The sequence below is a fragment of the Symphalangus syndactylus genome, chromosome 4, assembly GCF_028878055.3.
Source record: "Symphalangus syndactylus isolate Jambi chromosome 4, NHGRI_mSymSyn1-v2.1_pri, whole genome shotgun sequence".
In the NCBI taxonomy this organism is placed as follows: Eukaryota; Metazoa; Chordata; class Mammalia; order Primates; family Hylobatidae; genus Symphalangus; species Symphalangus syndactylus.
This window is the reverse complement of record NC_072426.2, coordinates 53,559,712-53,583,912: the sequence shown is the minus strand read 5'-3', so window position 1 is coordinate 53,583,912 and position 24,201 is coordinate 53,559,712. Positions and strand designations below refer to the sequence as shown.

The following is a 24,201-nucleotide window of genomic DNA, read 5'->3' as shown; positions in this document are numbered from 1 at the left end:
TTGGATTGTTTTCTTCAACTGCATTTTCAGCTTTGCAGTTGCTTTAGGTTTACTTCTAGAAGCATAGATATCCAAGGATCTCACATTTCGTGTTATATGTATATATATATATATATGTATATACATATAAATGTATAATTTGAGATCATATTTGTGAGAATATATATATACACACACACATATATATGTATATATGTATATAGAGGATCATGAAGAGGATCTCAAGTTAGTCCTAGCAGAATTCTTATTAAATGGATAAACTTAATACTTCTAAATCTGCTTAATCTTTAGACATCTGTCATGCCACTATAAGATTTAATTGCAATAAAATTTCAATAAATTCCATTTTCATTTTAATTGGCTTGAGAAGTCAGAATTAAGTTTTTCATTAAAATTAATCAAATCCATAGGAAGGAAAAACACAGATTTAACTATAATCCATATGTCTGAAATATTTCTGTAAGTATATATGGACACAGCATAGCCATATAGCCATCATCATCCCATCAGGACTTTGTCTTCCTTTTTTATTTTTTTTTGATGGTGTGGAGTGGGTGGGTAGGGGGTACTGAGTCTTGCTCACTCTATTTCCCAGGCTGGAGTGCAGTGGCGATCTCAACTTACCACAACCTCTGCCTCTCTGGGCTCAAGTGATCCTCCCACCTCGAGCCTCCTGAGTAGCTGGATTTATAGGTGTGTGCCACGAGCCTGGCTAATTTTTGTATCTGTAGTAGAGATGGGGTTTCACCATGCTGACCAGGCTGGTCTAGAACTCCTGGCCTCAAGCAATCCACCCACCTCTGCCTCCCAAAGTGCTGGGATTATAGGCATGAGCCACCACACCCAGCCCAAGACTTTATCTTTCATAATCAATTCTTGTGAAGCAGGCCCACAATTTCTCACCATCTTAAAGAAATGATCTGTCTAAGGAATAGCTTCCAATTTACCATTTTATTCAGACTGAACCACTTATTTAATTTAACGAGGTATATACACCTCTTCAATTCTACGTTTAGGATCACTGAGGTCAACAATATGTAGTCAAATAGCTAAAGAACTAAGGCCCTGTCGTGAACCCGGGAGGCGGAGCTTGCAGTGAGCCGAGATTGCGCCACTGCACTCCAGCCCGGGCGACAGAGCGAGACTCTGTCTCAAAAAAAAAAAAAAAAAAAAAAAAAGAACTAAGGCCCTGTCGTGAACCCGGGAGGCGGAGCTTGCAGTGAGCCGAGATTGTGCCACTGCACTCCAGCCTGGGCGACAGAGCGAGACTCCGTCTCAAAAAAAAAAAAAAAAAAAAAAAGAACTAAGGCCCTGTGGAAGAAGATTGGGAGCAATGCTAAAAATTTACAACTGCAGAAATTTTTACCCCAGGAAACACACACACACACACACACACGTATATACGCACTTCAAATCAACATACAATATCCCTGCAGCAAACACTGAGTTGCTTAAATCATAGAATCATTTTCGTGCATCCAACAGCAATATGCTGAAGAGATTTTCAGGGAGTCGTGCATCATCCATCTGCCAAGTCTCATTTCAAGGAAACTGGAAGTTGTATTTGGTTGTATAATAACTGGCTCCTCCGATTTGATCAGGATCTCAGCTGTCAGAAGACTTTTCCTGTATTCATGCCAAAGGAAAACATGACCAGGCACAAATAACAGGGTAGATGATGTGCCTTTGTGGCAGAAACAAGCCTCAGTATAAACAAAGAAGAGGGTCCTCAGCCACGCTCCCTCGTTGCCTGTTGTCCCTCTCTGTTAGTGTGTACTTCTACTGATTGACTTTCTTTACTGAGGATAAACCTATGGAAAACAGTAGGAAAATGTTTTAGATTAAAAATTAACATTTCATTTCTCTTCTTCTGGCTTAAGGCTGACATAAAGTTTCAGGATGGCAAAAAAAAAGTTATGTTATATTCATAAGCTCCCCACAAGTTTACCCTGAGAAATCAAGAAGCGGGAAATGGAGGGTTATTATTTTAAGCATTGACATATGCTTACCATTTTGTGAAATCAGTTGTGGCCTCGTTCTAATTATGCCTGAAGAGGAATGTTCTATACCAATTCTCACTCTTGCTGGCATTTTGGCTTGGGCAAGTGAAAGTAAGTCATATATATGACTTAGGTTAGGTTCAGTACTTACCCCAGAGAAAGAAAACTTGCCAAATATGATCTTTTAATATATGGTACTGGGTACATTATTGCCAAAGCTATAGAAAATATCATATAGAAAGACTTGCTGGTATATCATGAAGACCAATATGAAAAATCTGGAATATTTTGATTGAGTACTATTTGATAATGAATACTACATGAAAGACAAAGTCAAATAAGTTTACTCATGGCAACAGGAAAAAATAATCATAGAAATGCCAAGAAACAAAGTGTTATCCTTATCCCTGATAACTTAAAAATATGCTGAATGTTTTGTACTTGTTGTCCTCATTTGGTATACCAAAGACGTGCTAAACTAACATTTTGGTAACAGAAAAAGCAAAAAGGGAGATAATGTTACTTTTTCAGGCTGAAAAATTATGTTGCTGAGGACTGTGTTCACTATGTTAAAAAGGTATCTAATATGTTGAGAACATAAATTTGAACTCAGAAGCGTAAATTAATTGATCTAACGAATCTGAAGTTAACATTTAATCCACTAATGATACCTCTCCCTAGGTATCTTAAATATTTTAAAATTAACTCCTTTTCAATTTGTACAGTGCTCTTGTGAAACAGGTATAGAATTAAAGATCAATAGCCTGACATTTTAGATGGAGAGAGGCTGTGGCCAATGAGATAATCCATGGCAGAATGGAAATCTGAACAAAAACAAAGATAGGTCTTTAGTTTCTTGAAGGGATGGCAGAATTTCCCTAAATGTACAGTGAAGGTAGGAGGAGGGCCTTAATCCGCTGTAACTGCTGTACGTGTAAGAAGAGGAAAATTTGGACACAGAAGGAAGATGGTCATGTGAAGACCGAGGCAGAGATTGCAGTGATGCTGCCACTAGCTAAGGAATACCTGGAGCTACTAGATGCTGAAAGAGGCAAGGAAGTCTCTTCCCCAGAGGATTTGGAGGGAGCTTGACCCTGCCAACATCTTGATTTTTGGATATCGAACCTCCAGAGCTATGAAAAAAAAAAAGTTTTTCTATTTTAAGCCACCCGGCTTGCAGTATTTTGTTATGGCAATCCTAGGAGACAAATCCAGTCAGTATTTGTTTAATTGGTTATTATTAGACATTAGTAAAAGCTAATCATAATATTTAGGCTTTGATCTTCTATATTGTAAAGAAATAATTTCACAACACAATTTCACATCCCTACATTTTATGCCTTTCTAGATACATTAATAATCCAGCTCTGGCTTATTAGACAAAGCATAACTCTATACCCTATGAAAAATTTGGAATGTACAGAAGTGACTGGCATGCAATGCAATCAGAAACCATAGCTTTTTGACATTTCAGAAAGGAAGAAACAAACAACATGTTTTTCAAGGTTAAACTAACTCTGTTATGACATAATTGTTCTATAAACATGGAAGTCATTTTGCATCTCGTTCTGATAACAGATGAAAGAAGATGAAAATGTTCTTTGTAAAATTACGTTTCTAAACAAAAGCTGTAACTCATTAATATCTGTGGACTTCAATGTATTAAAAAATCGTAATTTAATGCTATACAGAGAGAAAGCCAAGTCTCAAATGACTTGGAAACATTTGACACCCTTCATTTAAAATCTGTAGTTTTTGAAAGAAGGGTTGATTTTCAATGTGTCTCCAAAGCATTCTGAAATAACCACAGACAGTAACTGAGAGCAAAGCTGGAAATTAGTTGACTGGAAGGCTGTGCACCGTGGTACCTAGCACCTACCACCCTCAGTCCCTAGTCAGGAAGCCCTTTACTGGTGTCCCCATATTATAGAGGACTCTGCTCTGGCCCTCCTCCAGCCACACCCTTCCTCACAGTGTGAGCGATCTTTCCTCCAGAACAAGCTCCTGGCACCCAAATGCACACCCCCGAAGTCCCTGCCCAGGTGATTCTGGGCCTGCTTCCAAGACTCATGTGGTCCTCTTCCCAGGCTGAAGGCTGTCGAAAGAGTGCTGTGTGTAGAGTGGTGAGGGGTGTATGGACAAGGGTGGGATCTCCCAGCTGGGCTGTCTTCAAGTCTGCACTCAAGAGTCCTTATGATGGGAGGGTGGGGAGAGAAGGTGGAGGGGCCCAGGCAGGAGGCCAGGGCTTAGGTCTCCCTGTGCCACCATGTCCTGTCACAGATTGGTTTTGAAACTGAGCATTGTAAATTTTACTTTGGTTTTCCATGTATGTTTATCAAGGTAGGAGGATAGATTATACTTTAACAGTTTCTCTGCTTGATTCATGAGATTTACACAGATAGGATGTAGCTCTCCACTTATTCTTGCTCCAGGCCCCAGAAATGTTAGAGGAGGATTTAGTGGTATCATTGAAATTTAACCACTCATTATCTGCCATACCTTTTTGAATGCATGAAATTACTTCTTCTTCTTTTTTTTTTTTTTTTTTTTTTTTTGAGATAGAGTCATTCTCTGTCACCCAGGCTTGAGCGCAGTGGTGTGATCTCACCTCACCGCAACCTTGACCTCCTGGGCTCATGTGATCCTCCTACCTTAGTCTCCCAAGTAGCTAGGACTACAGGCACATGCCACTACGCCTGGTTAATTTTTGTATTTTTTTGTAGAGACAGGGTTTCACCATGTTGCCCAGGCTGGGCTTGAACTCCTAGGCTCGAGAAATCTGCCCACGTTGGCCTCACAAAGCGCTGGGATTATAGACATGAGCCACCACTCCTGGCCTTAAACCAGTGATTTCTTAATAGTCAATACCACAAAATTATTTTATGAGAATTCTGAGCAATTCAGTTACACCAACAGATTAAAAGGACCTTTTTAATTAAATGAACCCCAAACCAGCAAGAACCACTACTGAAATTAAATAATGACACATCCATCATTTGTGACAAGAGTGATTTCAGAGTTCTGCCAATTCTTATGACATGGCTTGAGCTATGAAATACATCAACTGTGGAAGCTAGTAAAGGAGGCATAGTAATCCCAAACAGGTAGATGTTTGAGTAAGGAATTTTTTGGTGGTGCCCTAACCACGATCAGCCCTCTTCCCTGCTGCTGGCCAGCCATAGTTAGTTGCAGAGCTGTGTTGGTATGGAAAAGGATAGGTTTCAAACGACAACATATCCCTGGTCAGGTTCCACCAGGGATGTCCATGCACAGGTTAGTTCATAACATATTTATTACACACTTAATCTTACATAGTACTGTGCCTTTTACTGGTGATATTCTAAATGTCAGATGAGTAGCATGCTGTGAGTTCATACAAAGATGAGATTATTGAGGGTTAAATGCTAGTCATTATCTATGTTAGATCCCCCTTCTCATTTTTGTATCTACAATTTCAGAAAATGTTAATAAAGTGAGAGGGGTACAGTAAGAGGGGCACTGTACTATATAATTCAAACCATATGTTTTAGAATCCTGTATATCAAATAATCTAATCCCCATGCTAAATTTTATTAACTGTGTGATTTAGGTGTGTTACTTAAATTCTCTAAGCCTCAGTTTCCTCATGTGTTAAATAGTGCAAAGCAAAACCTATTTTATGGCATTGTTGTGAAGATTGAAATAATACTTTAAAAACAGGCCGGGTGTAGTGGCTCACACCTGAAATTTCAGCACTTTGGGAGCCAGAGGCAGGAGGATCACTTGAGGCCAGGAGTTCGAGACCAGCCTGGCAACAGACTGGAGGTGGAGCAAGACTCCATCTGAACAAGAAATAAAAATAAAAATTAGCTGGGCATGGTGGTCCACGCCTGTAGCCCTAGCTATTCATGAGGCTGAGGTGGGATGATTTCTTGAGCCCAGGAGTTCAAGGGTACAGTGAGCTATGATCACACCACTGCACTACTCCAGCCTGGGTGACAGAGTAAGATGGTCTCAGAAAACAAAAACAAAAACAAAAAAAACACAAAGCTTATGTTGGTACATCATGGAGTTTTTTTGTTGTAGTTTAATATCTGTAGACACTGTTACATGGTATGTTTATACATCACAAAGCTCACTACATTTTTCCTTAGCTAGACAAAAATCAGTAAGTCTCATACACTGACTACAATATTTCATTATTGCATATTCTATTTAGTTTCTGAATGTCATCACAATTCATTTCTATTTTATGTAATCATTAGCTTGTGTAATATTGGTCCAGCAAGAATCTAATAATGATATATAAATGACCTTATGGTATTACCAAATTCTGTACTAAGTAATTTTATTTTCCAGTTATTAAACTCCAATTCAGAAAGAAAATATCTTTAATAGTCATTCCAGAGCAATATAAAATGGAAAATTATAATTGGGTAGCAATTCTGCTATTATACAATAATAGATTTTAAAATTGCATATATTATGCAACACTCATTCTGGTTAATGGTATGCCTTTCTAATAAAAGAACTCCATTATTGTTGGAACTCAAGAGCTTCATTAAAACCACTGGCTGTATTTGTAGTAGAAAGCAAAGAAAAAAGAGAGTCCTATAGTGTTTTGATAAATACCTAGACATTTTATTATGGAATTCTCACATTTCATATTCCTTTTCTATGATGCTGTTGTAATCTATGGCCTTTGCCACTCCCATTGCTGCTGGGTACAGCTGTCCAGATTGCGTATTGTACTTCAGCAGGCTCCATTCACATAGACTACCATGATGAGCCCCTCAGAGTTGTAAAGTTCACAACTTGCAAAACTACATGTGGTATCCCTGACTCCCTATTTACACTCCGTAACAGACTCCTTGTATTAAAAACTAGATTTCTGTGATCTCAGCTCTGACTTCAAACGAGATCACATTTTAAAAATGGCCTGAAATTAGACTATATAGCTCATCTTCAGCATTTTTAGATAGATTCCAATCTTTGGAAATTAACAAGTTAGAGTCCCAGGTGTGTGTCATATGAGACTTTAAACATGTAGCAGACATTTCTAACTTTTGATTACGTATACTTGATGAGACTAGAAGTGGGATTTTGATTACAGCTCAGTTTATACAGCCTGCTTCTGGGTGGCCTCACAAGACCATAGAAACAAGCAGTAGAAAGTATAGCAGAGTCTAGAAAGAAAACAGAAAATGTTAAATCAATAAAAAATAAGATTGAAAAAAGTACTCTTAGTTGTGAGTACTTCATAAGTGACTTTTAGTTTTTCCCAGCATACTTTGAGGTGGGCGTTGTGGGCAACCCTGGCCTAAACTAAGAGCCCTGCCTTGGAGTCTGACATTTAGTCATAAGGCAACACAGTTCTGAGGCTTTGGTTTCCTCTGTCTGTCTGCCAGTGACATTTAAAACATCTGTCTAGCAAACTCAACCTGGAATAGTGGATGTGCATCTGTGCTTTGTAGTACAATTGCAGAGCTTTGTTGTTATAATACAGCTCTGCTTACAGTTTTCATTTCTAACCCCAGATGGAATTCTGACTCTGAGACTGAAAAAGGAACAGAAGCCAGAATTGAGATTCATGCATTTCTGCATTTGCATATTTTCTTTGTCTTAAGGAGTTCAATTTAACCCCAGGGGCATCAAATTAAAGTTATGTATGTAACACAACTTTATAGTAAGTCCTCCCCAAGTACGAATGAATGTATGTTGAGTAAACATCCCAAAAAGATCCCATTAAGATGTAAACATGAAAGAATGCTCAATACAGCTGTGGTCTTACCATTTGCCTTGTGTTGTACATCTGGCGGAAGCTGGTCAAAAGCATACCACTGATAGTCTGGCTGTGTGGAACAATACAGCATTATTATAGCAATATGGACTTCAAATATAGTGGCATGTCAAAAATACAGTTAGGCTATGTGGCTTTTATTAAGCAGGCAACACAAAAGTAATTTCTATCCAAACCTATTGCCAACCTCACTCGTCCTGCTTACCCCCCATCACTGCCATCATCTCTCCCTATCCCCTCTTAAATCCACTCTGTGTTTGGCCAGAATTCCTACTACTTTGAGGTTGTGACATGTTTTCTTTCTTTTTTTGAAACAGATGTGTTTTGAATATTTGCAGAAGTATAAACACTTGTAAAACTTACTACAGCCCATCAATAAAACAAAGCAACTTAGCATCAACAAATACTCTTTTTGAGACCCTCACACTAGAGGCAATGAGAAGGCCAGGAAAAAAAAAGTTTAATCCAAGTTTTCTAATGGTTTAAGGAAGAAATCTAAGCTATTAAATGGGGATTTGGCATTGATAGAAGTTCAGGATGGTGAAGCAGGGCAAATCTTTCCCTTTTTGCTGTTCTGAAGAACCGATCCAGCAGAACCTATCCTCTAAATTGCTCATATAGTTTAGTCTACAGAGACTCTCTTGGGATTTTCTCCTAGGTTTACACCAGTTAAGAACAGCTAGATATTGAATGTCGAACAAATTGCATTGAATAAATAGTAAACCCATAGGCCTGAATTATCAAGATGTCTCCAAGGCCAGCACCTCTGTATTTAACCCCTAGGAATGGAGCAATCTCAGCTTTACCTGCCCACAAAGCAGGTCTGTCTTTCTGCTCTGAATGCTCACCCCTGCCTCCTACTTCCCCACAAGACACAGAGAATATAGATTTTTTTTTGTTCTGTAATTCAATTATCTCCTAAAAATAACTTGAGGAAAATTTTTCTAACATGAGCCAACAGAGAGCATTTACAAGGCTGCCAGACCACTGAAAGTAGCCTAGAAAGTTCAATTACTCAATAAGACACCGAGAAATGCTGCTTTTAGTGCAGTTTGACCCCACTGTACCCCTACTCTAGACACCTAGGCCCTTGGCTCCTCTGGCTTATGAAAAAGCTAGAAGAGGAAATGAGATCACCTCTGTTTTTTATCTTCTCGTTTATTTTTAGATGTCTCAAATAGCACATAGGATAAGTGACGTGAGCCTCAGTTTTATATTCCAGGAGAGTTGCCAAAAGAAGGTAAATATCCTGTAATGTTACCAACACTATAGCATGTGACTTAGTTCAGCCTTCAATATAGACAAGAAACATGAAATATTATTTTTAAATTAACTTTAAAGATTTGGTTGTAAACTCTACTGTTATGCTGAGATTTTTTTCATCTGACTACTGTGTGAAAATGTAGGCCATTCTAGCCGGGCGCAGTGGCTCATGCCTGTAATCTCAGCACTTTGGGAGGCCAAGGTGGGTGGATCATGAGGTCAGGAGTTTGAGACCAGCCTGGCCAGCATGCTGAAACCCCATCTCCGCTAAAATTACAAAAATTAGCCAGGTGTGGTGGTGTGTGCCTGTAGTCCCAGCTACTCGGGAGGCTGAGGCAAGAGAATTGCTTGAACCCAGGAGGTGGAGTTTGCAGTGAGCCAAGATCGCACCACTGCACTACAGCCTGGACGACAGAGCGAGATGACTTCTCAAAAAAAAAAAAAAGAAAGAAAGTGCAGGCCATTCTACATGGCTTGGAGTCCTTTTTCAAATATAGGCCTTTATTTGGTGACAACTTTATGTGACCTGGACTGCCTTGCCTTTTTTAATTGACAGGGACTGTTTGATGAGCTGTAGTAGGAGAATTCCTTCCTTCTTTCCATAAATAAAGATTTGACTGAAACAATAATTTGTACTCCTAGGTAAATGTGAATGACTGATTGGTTTTATAGTTAACCTTTCATAAGACTATTTCTCCAATCCCCCAACCTGTAGAAGCCAACTCCTATAGGTTAATTCACTCCTACAGTAAATTTCTCTTTATGTTTCTCACAATCTGAGTTGACTTCTACATTCTTGAAAAAAAAAAATTTAATGTTATTGGTAAAGACTGAAAAGTAAGCAAACAGGTAAAGAAAAAAAAAGGAAATGGGGGAGGGAGAGCAGACAGAACTAGTAACCAGCAATAACATGAAAAGACTCAATTCTTAGCAGTGTGCTATGTCATACCAGGGTCAAATAAGAGATGCTCATTAAATCCTCACATTCCTTCAGCCACCCAAAGAGTCATTATCTCCTCCCTTGGGAAAAGGGTATTGAGTCACACTCGAACAAAAGTATGAGAACTTTCAGGAAGCCAAGAGAATCATGCTCTCTGTAAGCATTCTGGTAGGAAAATCTCAGTTAAAAATCTTAGATTTTTTCACCATGAGAAACACAATTAATCAAACCTAAAGGGTGGCAGGATTTGTCTGGGTAAATCCAAGATGCAGAAAATGCATATTTTTTTTTCCTGGATAAATTTCCATCTATGTAGGCAAAATAGAAGGTAGAGGAGGGTGGGTGGAATACTGCTATTGAGAAGGAAAAAAAGGGTGCTTTGGGCCTCACTAATTCAGGTTGACTGTCCAAATCAATTCCCCTCACAAATAATTGCTCAACTCTGCATTTCATTTTGTGTGGGAAGACACAGCCATGGAGCACAACTTAAGTGGGTCACTTTTTCTTGGATCCTTTAAGAAAATCCTTTCAATTGGAAAATGTCAAAAACTATTTTACACATATGTAGCAATATCCGTAGTAGTTCAATATAAATTTACAACAGAACAAAAGCATCTCATTTTTCTTGTTTTGCCATATCCACTTTCCTTTATACATAAATACACTTTATACATACAATGTCCTTTGGGTAGAATGAAGTATGCCAATTGAAAATGTTATATGTTGTTCAGGGAATTATTCCCAATTTAATATCTTTCAGTTAATTTATTCATATCTATGTGTCCTGTGGATTCAGTGTCCCAAAGATAATTCTAATGTACATTGACCACTCCAACTTTTCAAGTTAGAGGCTGAGAGAAAACAGAGGCTCTTGCTGTAGATAATATAATATGCTGAAATTCCAGAGATGCACATAATTTCTACCAAAACAGTATACTAAGCACTTTTTCAAATGCACTCTTACTTACTGGGCGCTCCCATTGCTTCTGCACAGCTCCAGGTCCTGTTGGTACCCATGGATCTTGCAGGTGGAAAACGAAGCCGCAGTTACAGGTTGGGCAATACATCTGAGGAGAACAAAGCTATGGGTTCACTACCAGTGGGAGAGACTGAGGAGTCGCACTGACATTGCTTTATACAAAAGGTTTGGTTTCAATCTTGAGGTTCCACTTAATCTGGCATAATTATAACTCAAAATAGTAAACACGTCAATAGACTCAGGATCGATACAGACGAGGCTCACAGGTCAAGTTTTACCTAAGGTGAAACTATAATCATTTCTCCATTCTGAAGAAATTAGACACACTTCAGAAGTACATAGAGTTAACTTCATGTTTTTGAGTTATCTTTATTGAGGGCCCTCAATGAAGAAAATCTATCCGTTGAGTCACAAAATAGGTTTTCGTAAATTGTAGCCAGGGAAAACTAAAGTCCAGAAAGGAAATTAGGAATTAAGACAAATAATATTCATTATTTAAGGCTATTAGAGAACCCATGGGATAGAATGCTTCAGTGCTCAAGAAGGCATGTTATTTTTTCAAAAGAGGCAATATTTGATTTAGTCTTCTACTGTTAATTGTGTGAGCAACTGCATGAAGTACCAATGAAATCTATTTCCAGGTCCTTATGGGTATAAGGAGCACTAAGGCTTGTGCTACTGGTAACATGCTCTATAAAGCATATGCTTTCTATGAGTGTTAGGGTTGAAAGGCCTTGGTGGTGCCTAAGCACTGCCTATCCGTTGATGCTGTAGTCAGTAATGAAAAGCATGGGTTGTTGTAGGCCACCTGTAGCAGAGCTTGAATATGTCTTTAATTGGGACAATGAGAAATGCTGTACGTGGGAATAAATGTATGCGTGAAAATTAGATCAACATACCTGTTTTAATTGCTTTTCTAGTTTTTCTTTCTCCATCTGACAAGCTTTTATCTAAAGACAAAAGAAAGGCATTTGTTAATCAAGACAAGTTCAAATCATTAATTCCCAAGCTATTCTTGACCTACTCAAGTGTCAGGCATTGACAGCAGTAATACCAACAAAAACAGCCACAGGTTGATTTTTGCAGACATGCACTGATTCTTAAAATTTCCAGTTGAAGTTTGAAAAATGTGATAGTTTTAAATTGCTATTCCAGTTTTTTGAGGCCATTACAATTCTGTTTTAGGTAGATCTATTTAAATACAGATATAGAAACAATTTCCATTGCTTACTGAATGACATTGGAATTGTCAACCTGACATTCAAAGGCTTCCACAATAAATTTTAGAAGTTATATATGCACTTAATCCATGTCAGAAACTTACCTAAATTTTTTACATGCAATAACTCACTGAATCCTCCAAATCCCTCTATGTGATACTTAATATTATCTCAATTTTATAGATGAGAACACTAAGACATAAAATTCTGAGTAACTTGTTCAAAGTCACACTGCTATATTCCACGGCTTCTCACTACTTAAGGCTCAGCCTCATCTAGATGAATCACCTAACCTGGGTTCCCTTAACTTAAGACGCACTTAGAGAAAGCTGGCTTTTCCTTGACTGTTCATTCACATCATTGTCATTCCTACACTCCATGTCCCACATTCCCATAAGGGATGGTCAAATATCCCCTTCTGAATGATACCTTTCCAAGTCCCACTCATCAGAATTATTCTGTCCTCTTATGTAGTGTTGTACATTTACTGTGTGATTTTTTAGACCAATTTGTACTATTTACAGGCAATTCTTGCTGCTTGTGGTGGTCATATTCCATAAAGTCACCACGGACACTGAATTAGTGAATATTGAACAACTTCTCCTAGGAGAAAAGTTGGGTTAAGTTTCTGCTAGCCTCTTGTCACAACATTTGTGTCAACGGATTAATACATAACTTTGTTTCATGTGTGTTTCTGATTAAAGACAACTTATTTAATATGTATGGTTGATTAACTCTGAAGTCATGGTCAGGAGTACTATAACATGCCTTAATGAAGCTTCTCTAACACACATTTTCTCTATAAGGCACATCACATCCTTCATGCTTAGGAATACTAGAGAGCATGTCAGCATATATGTGTGGGCCATTCTAAACCATGAAATCACCAACAAAAAGCACAAAAATGCAGCAAACATGGCACTACATAGACCACAAAAAGAACACTAGGAATGTGTATATGTCAGGAAACAACTTTGCTGCTCTGCTCATATGTAAGGCTGTATCACAAAGCACCACAAGTATTGATTTGGGAATGACAAATGCATTTTAGTGAGTAGGGAAATTCACATATGCAGAATTTGTGATGATGAGGATAGACTGTACACGTCTCTTTTACTATATTGTGAGTTATTTACTAGAAAGAACCAGTTTTCATTTTCTCACAGCATATAGCAGAATGCCTTGCAAAAAGAAAGCATCAAAATTAGATTACAGGGAACTGAAAGTAGCATGCTAATTATAAACTAAATGAAACCATTAAACATGCCCCCTCTTCTAATAGACTAAAATAATTTATAAAATACCTCTGAGCCATGACTTGACTTGAGCGAAATGTTTTCTAAAGGGTTTTTTGTTTTTCCTTTTCTTTTTGAGACAGAATCCCACTCTGTTGCCCAGGCTGGAATGCAGTGGCCCAATCTCGGCTCACTGCAACCTCTGCCTCCTGGGTTCAAGTGATTCTCCTGCCTCAGCCTCCTAAATAGCTGTGAGTACAGGCGCATGCCACCATGACCAGCTAATTTTTGTGTTTTTACAAAACGGGGTAAAAACGTGACAGGGTTTTGCCATGTTGGCCAGGCTGGTCTCAAACTCCTGATCTCAGGTGATCTGCCCGCCTTGGCCTCCCAAAGTGCTGGGATTACAGGCATGAGCCACCGCAGCTGGCCTGTTTTTGTTTTGTTCACTTAACATTGAGAACAACTTAGTGAAGTCACAAGGTAGGTTTCATTATCTATATTTTACAGGCAGGTATACTAAAAGAGGTTAGGTTAGGTAACTTATTTTTTAGAGCGAGATTTTAGAGTAATAAGAAACATTTTAGAGATCATCTAGTTCAACTTTGTCGTACAGATGAAGAAAAGGAAGCATAGAAAAGTTAAATAACTGGTTCAAGTTTACCACCAATGGAACATTAGAGCAGGCAGGAACACTAAGTCTTTTTCCCCTAAATTCTCCTATTTCTAAGTACCCTAAGTATCTTTCACTTTACCACATTACTTATTTTCACTGGCTTAACGCATCCTCAGTGATAGAATGAATACATTCTGGTAAGAAAGCAACTCAGAATGCCAGAATGATTTGACCTAAATATTCCTCTAAAAGTCCACTTGGACAACAAATAGTATGTTATTCAACTAAGGTAATGTCAGTTCTTTTTAAAATATCATAGCATTTAATCTGCTGTTAATACATTTAACATAGATCATCAAACCATCTATTACATCTCTGTGAATTCTATCATTCTCCTATTAAGTAAATGAGACTTAAAAAAATGATTGGGCTTTCATTATTTTAAAGAAAAAATTTCATAGCTTTAAGCTATCACTTTAGATATCATTAAGATTGTCCTTTAGGTTCTAGGCACAATTATACCATACTGCATTTAGAAAATACATTTATTTTGTTGATACCAATCAACTTTACAGGTGACACAGTTAAGGACTTGTGGATTATAGTATATAATGTTAAGTAGATAGATATACGTTCCTGACTGGACTAAAAGTTTTATAATGGCAAGGACATTGCCAGTCTATCACCAATCTTAATATAGTAGAATAAATAAAATTATTTAATTATATATAATTATATATTGATATATAATTTGTCATATAAAAATAAATAATTTATTAAAAATTGTTTTAAAATTAAAGTTGTTTTACTTGCTGTTTTACTGGCAGCAAATTTTAAAATTGCTTTAAAAAACAAATTATTTTTTGTTCTAAAACTGTTTCACTGGCACCAAGTAAAACAGTTTGTGCAGAGACAACTTAAAAGAAATTAGGGTAGTTGGGCATGTAAGAAGCAAATTAAATAAAAAAAATTACAATAAAATACAAAAAATTAGCTGGGCGTGGTGGTGCATGCCTGTGATCCCAGCTACTTGGGAGGCTGAGGCAGGAGAATAGCTTGAACCTGGGAGGTGGAGGTTGCAGTGAGCCGAGATCATGCCATTGCACTCCAGCCTGGGCAACAAGAGCAAAACACCATCTCATTAAAAAAAAAAAAAAAAAAGAGAGAGAGAGAATACATAATATATACTCTTTTTTTACCAAGAGTAATCAGAACATTGTCTTACCTATTATTGTATGAATTATTGATTAGGTTGCCTGAATTACTTTCATAAAATTATTTGATTTTTTACTACTATTTTATTTTTTCTAATTTCTTACAGAGAAAATAGTTCTGCAAAACAATTTTTCCATGTAAAATTAGGAATTTCAAGTTAATCTTAAAAAAATCAGAGATAAAATTAAATTTAATTCACAATCCACTTTGTATTTGGAAGAAAATGATGACTAACTGTTTTAAATTTGTTTATGACTAAGAATCTTGAAGCTAAGAGCTGCCACAGCATTCCCATAACAATTTTCTATTTATTTAAAAGTATTGCAATATTTTACAAAAAAAAGGTGCAGTTTGTTTTATTTTTTAAGGCAAAATTATGTTAGCTATATTTTCCTTCATTAACATCACTATTTACCCATCATGGCAACTTCCTGAGTCTACTTTAATATATTCAATTACACTTAATTTTAGTATGCTTACATTTAATATATTCTATTTTAATAAACTGGTGACCATTATCTGGCTTCCTTGAAAGTACTCCAGTTACATTACATCTGGGAACCACTGAACAAAATCCTCAGTCTCACATATAAATGGCATTTAGAAATATGTATGTTTTTGGCAGACAGGAGCATTCCAACATAGCCCTTCAAAGAAAATGACAAGAATTTTTAAAACTATTTCACTTTATTTGAGTACTAGGTAGTTCAACGCTCATTCTACCAAGACAAATATTATGAGAAAAAGATCAAAAGGACTGTATTTTATAAAAAAAACTTTGGAATCCAATTTCTTGGGCAATTCCTTAATATACTTAAGTTAAAAGAAATCTCCAGTCATTTTCATCTCTTTACAAGATTGTTTAAGAATGACTTCATCCCAGGTGCTGACCTTTAAAAAAAATTCAATGTCAATTAACAGAAGTCCGAAAGTCTTGAATTTTTTAAATGAAAAAAGAAATACATACATGCTGGCAAAGATTATTTTGTTTTGACTTGTACCTGGGAATTCAGCCTGTTCAACTGGGATTGGGAAGTTTCATTAATTTGCTGTAGCTCCTCTTTCTCTTGATTAAGTCTCTCTCGATCCGATCGTTCCTTTTTGAAGTCTTCTTCGTATATTTGCACCTAAGAAATATTAACTTGCTGTTACTGTTAGCTTCCTTTTCACTTAAGCCATTTAAATGACTTTATTTTAAATGACTACTGCCTACTCCATTATTGTAAAGAACCCTCCCAACTAGTGTTCAGTGTCACTGTTTTGGAGCAAGTCATCCATCCCTAACACAAGGGCTTTGATGTATGAATACTGCTTGAACTTCTAAAAGACAGTTTACTGACAATAGCTGTTAAGTGATGCCATAAATACTGACATGCCCAAGTTTCCAGACACAAATTATATGTTGAATGCAAAAGAGAAATGAAACCCTTACATATGTGGAAAAGCAAAGCATGATTGTTAAAAGGTATTCACAAATTTTCCCTTTATAGGTTATTTTGGATGTATATGATAAATAATAGTAATATTTGAGTGGAACATCTCTTGAGAGGCACTCCAAATATTTGCGAAAAGTGACTAAACTAAAAACAAAACCAGGTTTAATTATTGTTATTGTTTTCAACTGACTTACTGTTGACTGAAGGCTAGGAGACTCGTATATAAGCTATGAAAACAAATGAAAGTTAGAGAAAAACATTCCTCTAAGACTCTGATTTAAATTACTACTTATATTGGAACCTAGTAGCTAGATTTTTATCTATTAAGACTAATGCACATTACACTTTCATCACTGAGAGCCCAACAAATTTTAACTAAAGGTTTATCAATTTTATTGTTCTAAGTCGACAGCAATAGAACAAAATATGCAAGGGAAGAAATTAAACATTTTGTATAGATCTACATGCAGATACACATATTACATTTTTAAGGCTTTATTCACCAGAAGCACTGAAGGGAAACTACATCCAGCCACACTGACATTTTGATGATTTTTTTGGTTGAGAACTGACATTCATTTCCAGAGACAGTTAAACTAATGCTCTGTAAACAATTACCAGAGGCATTTTAAATGGGAGGAGCCCATCTGATTAGAATTAAACACTGGCAACGTCATAACTTTAGTCAGGTAGGGGCCAAGATTCTAACTCAGTTTCTTTGTGCATTTAAACCCTTTAGTGTTTCGTGTGGCACTTGGTGATGTAATGATTGTGGGTGCCTGATTAGAAACGTGCACAGTTAAAATATTTATGGAGAAAGTCAGCAGTAGAGACACTGCAAAACTACGGAGATGGATTTTGGTCTTCCCACAGGGATTATGAGAAAAGAATACCTGTCACTGTAACAAATATGAACCAAACCATTATTATAAACTTCATGTGTAGAAGTGACTCTTGCATGTGGTATACCTTATATGTGAGTTCCGAAGATGTCAAGTGTTTGAACGTAAGCAGTACTTTTAGTTTTTGAAGAAATCCTGGCTAGCACCAACAGTACTTTAGGGATTGAGAGTTTGACAGAGCTTTAAGACTGTGCATATTACCCTTATTCTCTTCGTTGGTTTATTTTTCGGCTATGTATTTTACCCTGAATGTAACGAAGCAGATTATTCAAGTAAAACTGACGGAAGAGAAAATCCAACTTCACCATCAAATGCTATAAAATTTTTAGATCTATTCACAGGCTACTTCATATGTAGCAATAACAATAAAGTAAATAGCAACAATAATAACACAATTGCTCAATTTTTCCATGTATTGCAACAAAAATCTTTGTAATTAGTACTTGCTCAGGGCAAAAGCAGTCAGTAAATCATACCCAGGGACATCAGAAAAATAATGCTTTCCAGCCCTTTGTTCTATGACACCCTGTCTCCCATTGACAATGTGTGCCTCAGGGATTGAGGTTCCTTTATGTATCCTATATTTATCATTATTGCCATGAACTATTCCAGATTTTTCTCTACATTAATTTAACCTCTCACATAAAAAGAGACATGATATGCATGGTCGGCCCCTCAGCTAAGTGAATTTCAGCAGATTGATTAAATTTAGACACAAGTAGTTTAACCAGTGCGGTATCTTCACAGCCCTATGCTGCCAATAGATACATGCAGAAGTTGTAGAGAGTGCATCCTTACTCTTGCTGTCCACTTGGAAATAGTGCGTGAGGTTAGGTGAGTGGAGAGGAGAATGCTCTTGTGCATCAGTGAGTTGCTAAGTGGTGCCATCCATACACGGGACTAGCTGAGCAGACCTGGTTTCAGTGATTATAATAAGTACAAAGTATTTTATTTAAAACTGCTCTTATTGTGCGAAGGCCTAGAGGCTAGCAACTACAGAATCACCACTCAGCTGCTACCATTTTCTGAAAAGGTCCAGAGTTGGGATTAATAGTGTTCTTAAAATAAACCATGTGGCTGGGTGCTGTGCCTCACGCCTGTAATCCCAACACTTTGGAAGGTCGAGGCAGGTGGATCACGAGGTCAGGAGTTTGAGACCAGCCTGGACAACATGGTGAAACCCCATCTCTACTAAAAATACAAAAAATTAGCTGGGCATGGTGGCGCATGCCTGTAATCCCAGCTACTCGGGATGCTGAGGCAGGAGAATCGCTTGAACCCGGGAGGTGGAAGTTGCAGTGAGCCGAGGTCTCACCACTGCACTGCGGCCTCGGTGACAATGGGAGACTCCATCTCAAAAACAAAAACAAAAACAAAAACCATGTCTACGTGGAACTCTCTAGCCCCAATGCTAATAAAACCTCACCTAAAGATTAATTGACATGCCCCTCTTTTAATTGTGTGATCTTGGGTAAGCATTTAATCCGTCTGAAACTAAGTTCCCTATGTTCTAAATGGTGGGACTGAACTAGCTGATCTATATTCTTTCTATCAGGCTTGAAAATTATATAATTCTACTTCAAATAAATGCAAAAACCTTTGACATATTTCTAGCAGCAAGACATCTAAAAATGCCCGAAGAAGCATGAACAGTGGGCAGTGTGTTCTCCACAGGATCATGCCACTTCCAGCTTCTCACCTGCTGCTTCAGAACTTCCATTTCTGTTCTCATCTCCTCATAGCAGAATTCCACTCGAGACTTCCTCAAACAGTCCCCGGAAAATGAACACTTGATATTCAAGGCATCCTGAAGAGCCTACGTAATAAGATAAGTACACTGTTGATCTAAGATTTACCACATGGAATTAATTCTTTTATAATTGTTACAATCATCTCAAATGCACCCGCAAATACGCATTTCATATTTAACGCTGCATATAACCAAGTAACTTTCTTCTTTCTGATTTTCTCATATATGTATTTTTTTTCCAGAATCTCTGTCTTTTCTCCATGATGATGCTTATGTTAGTCGATCCTCATTATTATTTAGGCTTTGATGTTGGACCCTTCTCCTCCACCTAGCCAACTATGAAAACAAAATCTATATCTATAGACTTTCTCCAGATTCTCTGCTTCAGTCAAATGTATACCCTTTCAATGATGTTTAGCCATTAGGGAAAATCAGAGGCAGCAAATATGCCCATCCTTTGGTACTGACTCCCAGAGATTATGAATCAGTAGGCTGGAGGGTATGCTGCTGGTCCCAGGTGATGTTTTGAGTAATATTCTACTATATAACTATGGCATGCTTCCAACAAGAGAGAGGGACATCCACAGAAATGAAAGCCCATGCAGATTCATTATCTGTTAGCTCTGTTGCGCTGCTCTTCTGCCCTGGCCTAGCCACAGTCCTGTTTATTTTCTGTTAAAACTTTCATTAACTCACTACCGAGTGCAGAGAGTTCCCTGCTTTCTTGACATCCAGTATAAGTTGATGCTTTTAGCATGGCATGAGGAGAGGAAAGAAAGAAGAAATACCTGTATTCACCAGAATGATTATCATCCTTAGTCGTTAGCTCATGATGGGCATACCATTACATTATGTTTGGTAACATCATATAAAAGACATTGCCTCTATTTTGAAGACCTTTGGTTCATGATAAGTTCAATAAAAATGACTTTCAAACATTGTGACAGGACACTTCTCATCCTGGTGTGGCCTCAGAGACCACAAAATGACTACTTGCTCATTATCAAATGAGTCCTCTGCACAAATAGAAAAGGTTCATTTTCAGAGATCTAAGAATAATTTGCTTCTGTATTTCTTTAGTAACTTCAACAGTGTCTATTTGGTGATATTAGTGGTAACTTACTCCACTGCATTACTGTATAATATGGTCATAAAGGTAGGAAAAGAAAAGCAAATGTGTGGTTTTGAGTATGCGAACAGACTGGGAATTTCCTAATAGAATGTCTTAGAATATACAAATACTGTCTAGCCTGATATGAATATCATTTTTTTTCAGGAAGTTCTAAGAGAAAAAAAGAGCTTTTTTCATCCTTCAGGGAGAATTTAAAGAAACAACAAAAGTAGTTTAATAGTTTATGTTTTGTGAGGATATGTGTTAAGCTCTAGGAAGTGTCAGAATAGTTCAATTTTTTTTTCGATTGGTGAATAGTAGTAAAGAGAATCCGGGGTGAGTGGGCGAAATGGATTATGGCAATTGAATATGCTGGTTCCTTATCCTACACCTGGGAATAGACTACTTTTGTAGATCTTGTTATTTGAATTTTCTGATCTACTTTTCATGCTATTTGGGATCCTAGAAATTTTGTAAATGAGTCGTAAATGAAAGATGAGTCTAACAGATATTTATTCCATTTGGGGCTTTCCCAACTTCCTTGAACAAACACCTATAACCTATTCTAGAATATTTACGATTAGTACAGATATTCTAAACAGATCTACTGAGATGTTAGACAAATCAATTTTGCCCACGGGTGGCACGAGCTGAGTAGCCTTAGGTAATTGTTTTCACTTTGGTTAAACATCTGGCTTCGGGAACCTGATAAAAACAAACTCCTAGGTATTTTCTTCAAAGCAAATAAATTGAATTGAGTACACATAATTGTGTGAACTTCTAAAAACAGTATGTTAATTACTAAGCTGACATATTACAAATTTTTTCTGAGTGAATGGGTCAGCAGGCATTCAGCTTGTACATAGAGGGTAGGCCCTGGATTCCATGCTGTGATGGATGGTGTGCACAATCAGCTACCAAAATCAACATTTTGAGTAACTTTTGTTTATCACATTGGTAAGAAGGAAAAGAAAAATATTCACTGTAAAATAGAAGAACAATAACATCTTACATTAGGTACCAATACCCATCTTAAATAAGACAAAAATCTACTGTCGTAACTCATCACTTTATATCTATATTTTTAAGGGACAGCTTAAAGTATAGACGTGGGATGAAATCTTTTCTGGCTTTAAGCACCCTTTTATTTTTTGCTCACTACCCATAAGTAATGTATTATGCCTGTTAAAGCATGAATTCTGGGTCCAGAATTGTCTACCAAACATATTATATACTAGCTAATTAAATTCATCCATTCACTCATTCAATAAATATTTAAGAACTTACTCTGAGCAAGGTCCTGTTCTAGGTATTCAAGATAAAGCAGTGAACAAGACAGAAAAAATTCAGAACCACATTATGACATTGCCTGAGTCCCTCCCTCCCTAAAAACACATGTTAAAATGATATTTTACAAATGCTTTGTTTTAAAGATGGATACATAATATATGAAAATGTGTTTTCAACCCCAAAGTTTATTTTTTCTTTTAATTTTAAGAGAAATTAAACATAAACATACTTATGGGTCCCTACCAGTACTATAGGCCTGGCCACTGTGCCTCTGGTGCCTAATGGAGGGGTTGGCATGAAAATCCTACCCTCATGGACTAACAACCAAGATTAGTAGCTAGAAAACAAATAAAGTCATAAAAGTTAGACATCATATATATATTAGATAAATATTAGTAATAAATTCCAAGGAAAAATTAAACCAGGAAACACCAGTAGTATAGCATGTAATTTTAATTAGGATAGCCAGAAAAGTCATCTTTGAGAGGTGACATTTGTATAAAGATCTGATATTACTCAAATTTTTTTTCTCATTGAGATTTTATAATTATAAAATCATAAAATTTTAAAATGTAAAATTTCATGTAGAGTTATTAAATTATATAATCACCTGCATGATGAAAAATTATATTTTCCTAACTTAAAACAATTTTCTGTGAACTACAAATATGGATACACAAACATGAAGAGTGCACATGGACATGAGCAAAAATACAGCGTTCTTGGCTGTTCTAGTATCTAGAAGGTTTATATCTTTGTGTCTACATTTAGGGAAATTAACTAAACAAGGTAAGAAAGCTTGTAATATGGTATCAAAAATGGGAGGATTTTAAATATAATCTCAATTATTTATAGTTCCTCTAATGCATTTGTGTGACATTTTCTGGAAGAGAATAAAAGGGAAAAGATAGATTTTGCCCCACATTTGTATGTCTGAGCATGGTTTTTCTGTCTTAGAGGATAAAGTATATTGTTTATGAAGTTTATCCTCACTTTGCCACTTACTCCTGAAGAATAGCTTGTCCCACAAACAGATCTACTACAGGATCACATTTGCAAAGCATCCTATCAACTATGCAGGCACATACTAATACTTTGAGGATCTTTAAATGACATCTCTGGGGCCGGGCGCGGTGGCTCACGCTTGTAATCCCAGCACTTTGGGAGGCTGAGGTGGGCGGATCACGAGGTCAGGAGATAGAGACCACGGTGAAACCCCGTCTCTACTAAAAAATACAAAAAATTAGCCGGGCGTGGTGGCGGGCGCCTGTAGTCCCAGCTACTCAGAGAGGCTGAGGCAGGAGAATGGCGTGAACCCGGGAGGCGGAGCTTGCAGTGAGCCGAGATTGCGCCACTGCACTCCAGCCTGGGCGACAGAGCGAGACTCCGTCTCAAAAAAAAAAATAATAATAAATAAATAAAAATAAATGACATCTCTGAACACTAGTTAACTACAACCATGGGCATGTGGTCCAAAATACAGGGGTTGAGCACCTGTTTCAAGTCCAATCACCTACTCTTGTTTCAGAAGACAATTTCTGTTGCTTTTATCATGAAATATCTAGTTGAGAGAGGCATATCTCAACTCAACCATGTGCTAGAGCATTCCTATGTTCCACATATGGGTTGGCTCTTGGAAAAGTCAACAGTATAGGATTATTTTTCCTGAACTAGTTAGCGACCCATTCCTCCAAAATGTGAACGAACTAGTCCATAAAACAACACACACACACACACCCACACACACACACACCTGCATGCACACACACACACCTTTCCTCTCTCTGACTTTAAAGTAGGTTTAAAACAGGTTTTAGGCTTGCACTTGAGAGAGCTATCATCTCAGCCTTGGATTCGGCATTTAGCATGCTTCCTTAGAGTGTGTTTCACACCCAACTCCATAGTGATCATTTTAAAGAGCCGTTTGTTTCCTGAGGAAGCTTTTGCGGTTGACCAAGAGATACGTTATTGTTCGCAAACACCCACTTGCTTTATGTGGTTCTTCAAACTAAGAAATGTTCTTACTGTCTCTATAATTCCTCCTCATTTCTCTTTTTCATGATGAATCTTTGCAGGGACAAAAATTCCCTAAAGCCTCCTTAGCCAAGTATGGCTGAAAGCTGCAGCTAGGAGTGATTTATAAAATCACAGATAATTTCTTGTGCAAGCCTCCAAGGCTGGGACGCACACTGCAGCCTAGATTTTGTTGTGACTCTCAGTAAGAATGTTTTATGCAGGGACTTCTCATTTTAATCTCCCATGCTTGACCTGACTGATACCTTATTGAGGCGTTTTATTTCACATTCGTAATGTTCCTTCTCCTTGTTCACAAGAGTATTTTTTTCCTTTAAAAGTTTATTCTCTTCCTTCAATTCATGTACTTCTTCATTTAGGCGTTCCTTTTCCTTCTGAAGTTAAGACCAAGAAAAGAAAATAAAAATCAGTACAAGTCAAATGAGATGATA

At 37.2% G+C, this 24,201-nt stretch overlaps 1 protein-coding gene across 4 annotated transcripts in view; it reads right to left on the bottom strand.

The window, feature by feature from the left end:
* Window positions 1-261: 261 nt before the first annotated feature.
* Window positions 262-24,201, bottom strand: part of TNIP3 (TNFAIP3 interacting protein 3) — a 98,174-nt gene continuing 74,234 nt past the window's right edge. For 2 of the 4 annotated variants that reach the window (XM_055273952.2, XM_063637943.1), the window contains 7 exons: window positions 24,016-24,144; window positions 19,285-19,401; window positions 16,249-16,374; window positions 11,861-11,911; window positions 10,951-11,049; window positions 7,771-7,831; window positions 262-1,811 (listed from right to left, as the gene is read on the bottom strand). In XM_055273952.2, the coding sequence (XP_055129927.1) occupies window positions 1,780-1,811; window positions 7,771-7,831; window positions 10,951-11,049; window positions 11,861-11,911; window positions 16,249-16,374; window positions 19,285-19,401; window positions 24,016-24,144 (615 nt within the window). In that variant the 3' untranslated portion in view covers window positions 262-1,779. Of the gene's footprint in view, window positions 1,812-6,037; window positions 7,166-7,770; window positions 7,832-10,950; window positions 11,050-11,860; window positions 11,912-16,248; window positions 16,375-19,284; window positions 19,402-24,015; window positions 24,145-24,201 lie in introns of those variants that run through there. The other 2 variants (XM_063637942.1, XM_055273953.2) reach the window with 2 other exon arrangements.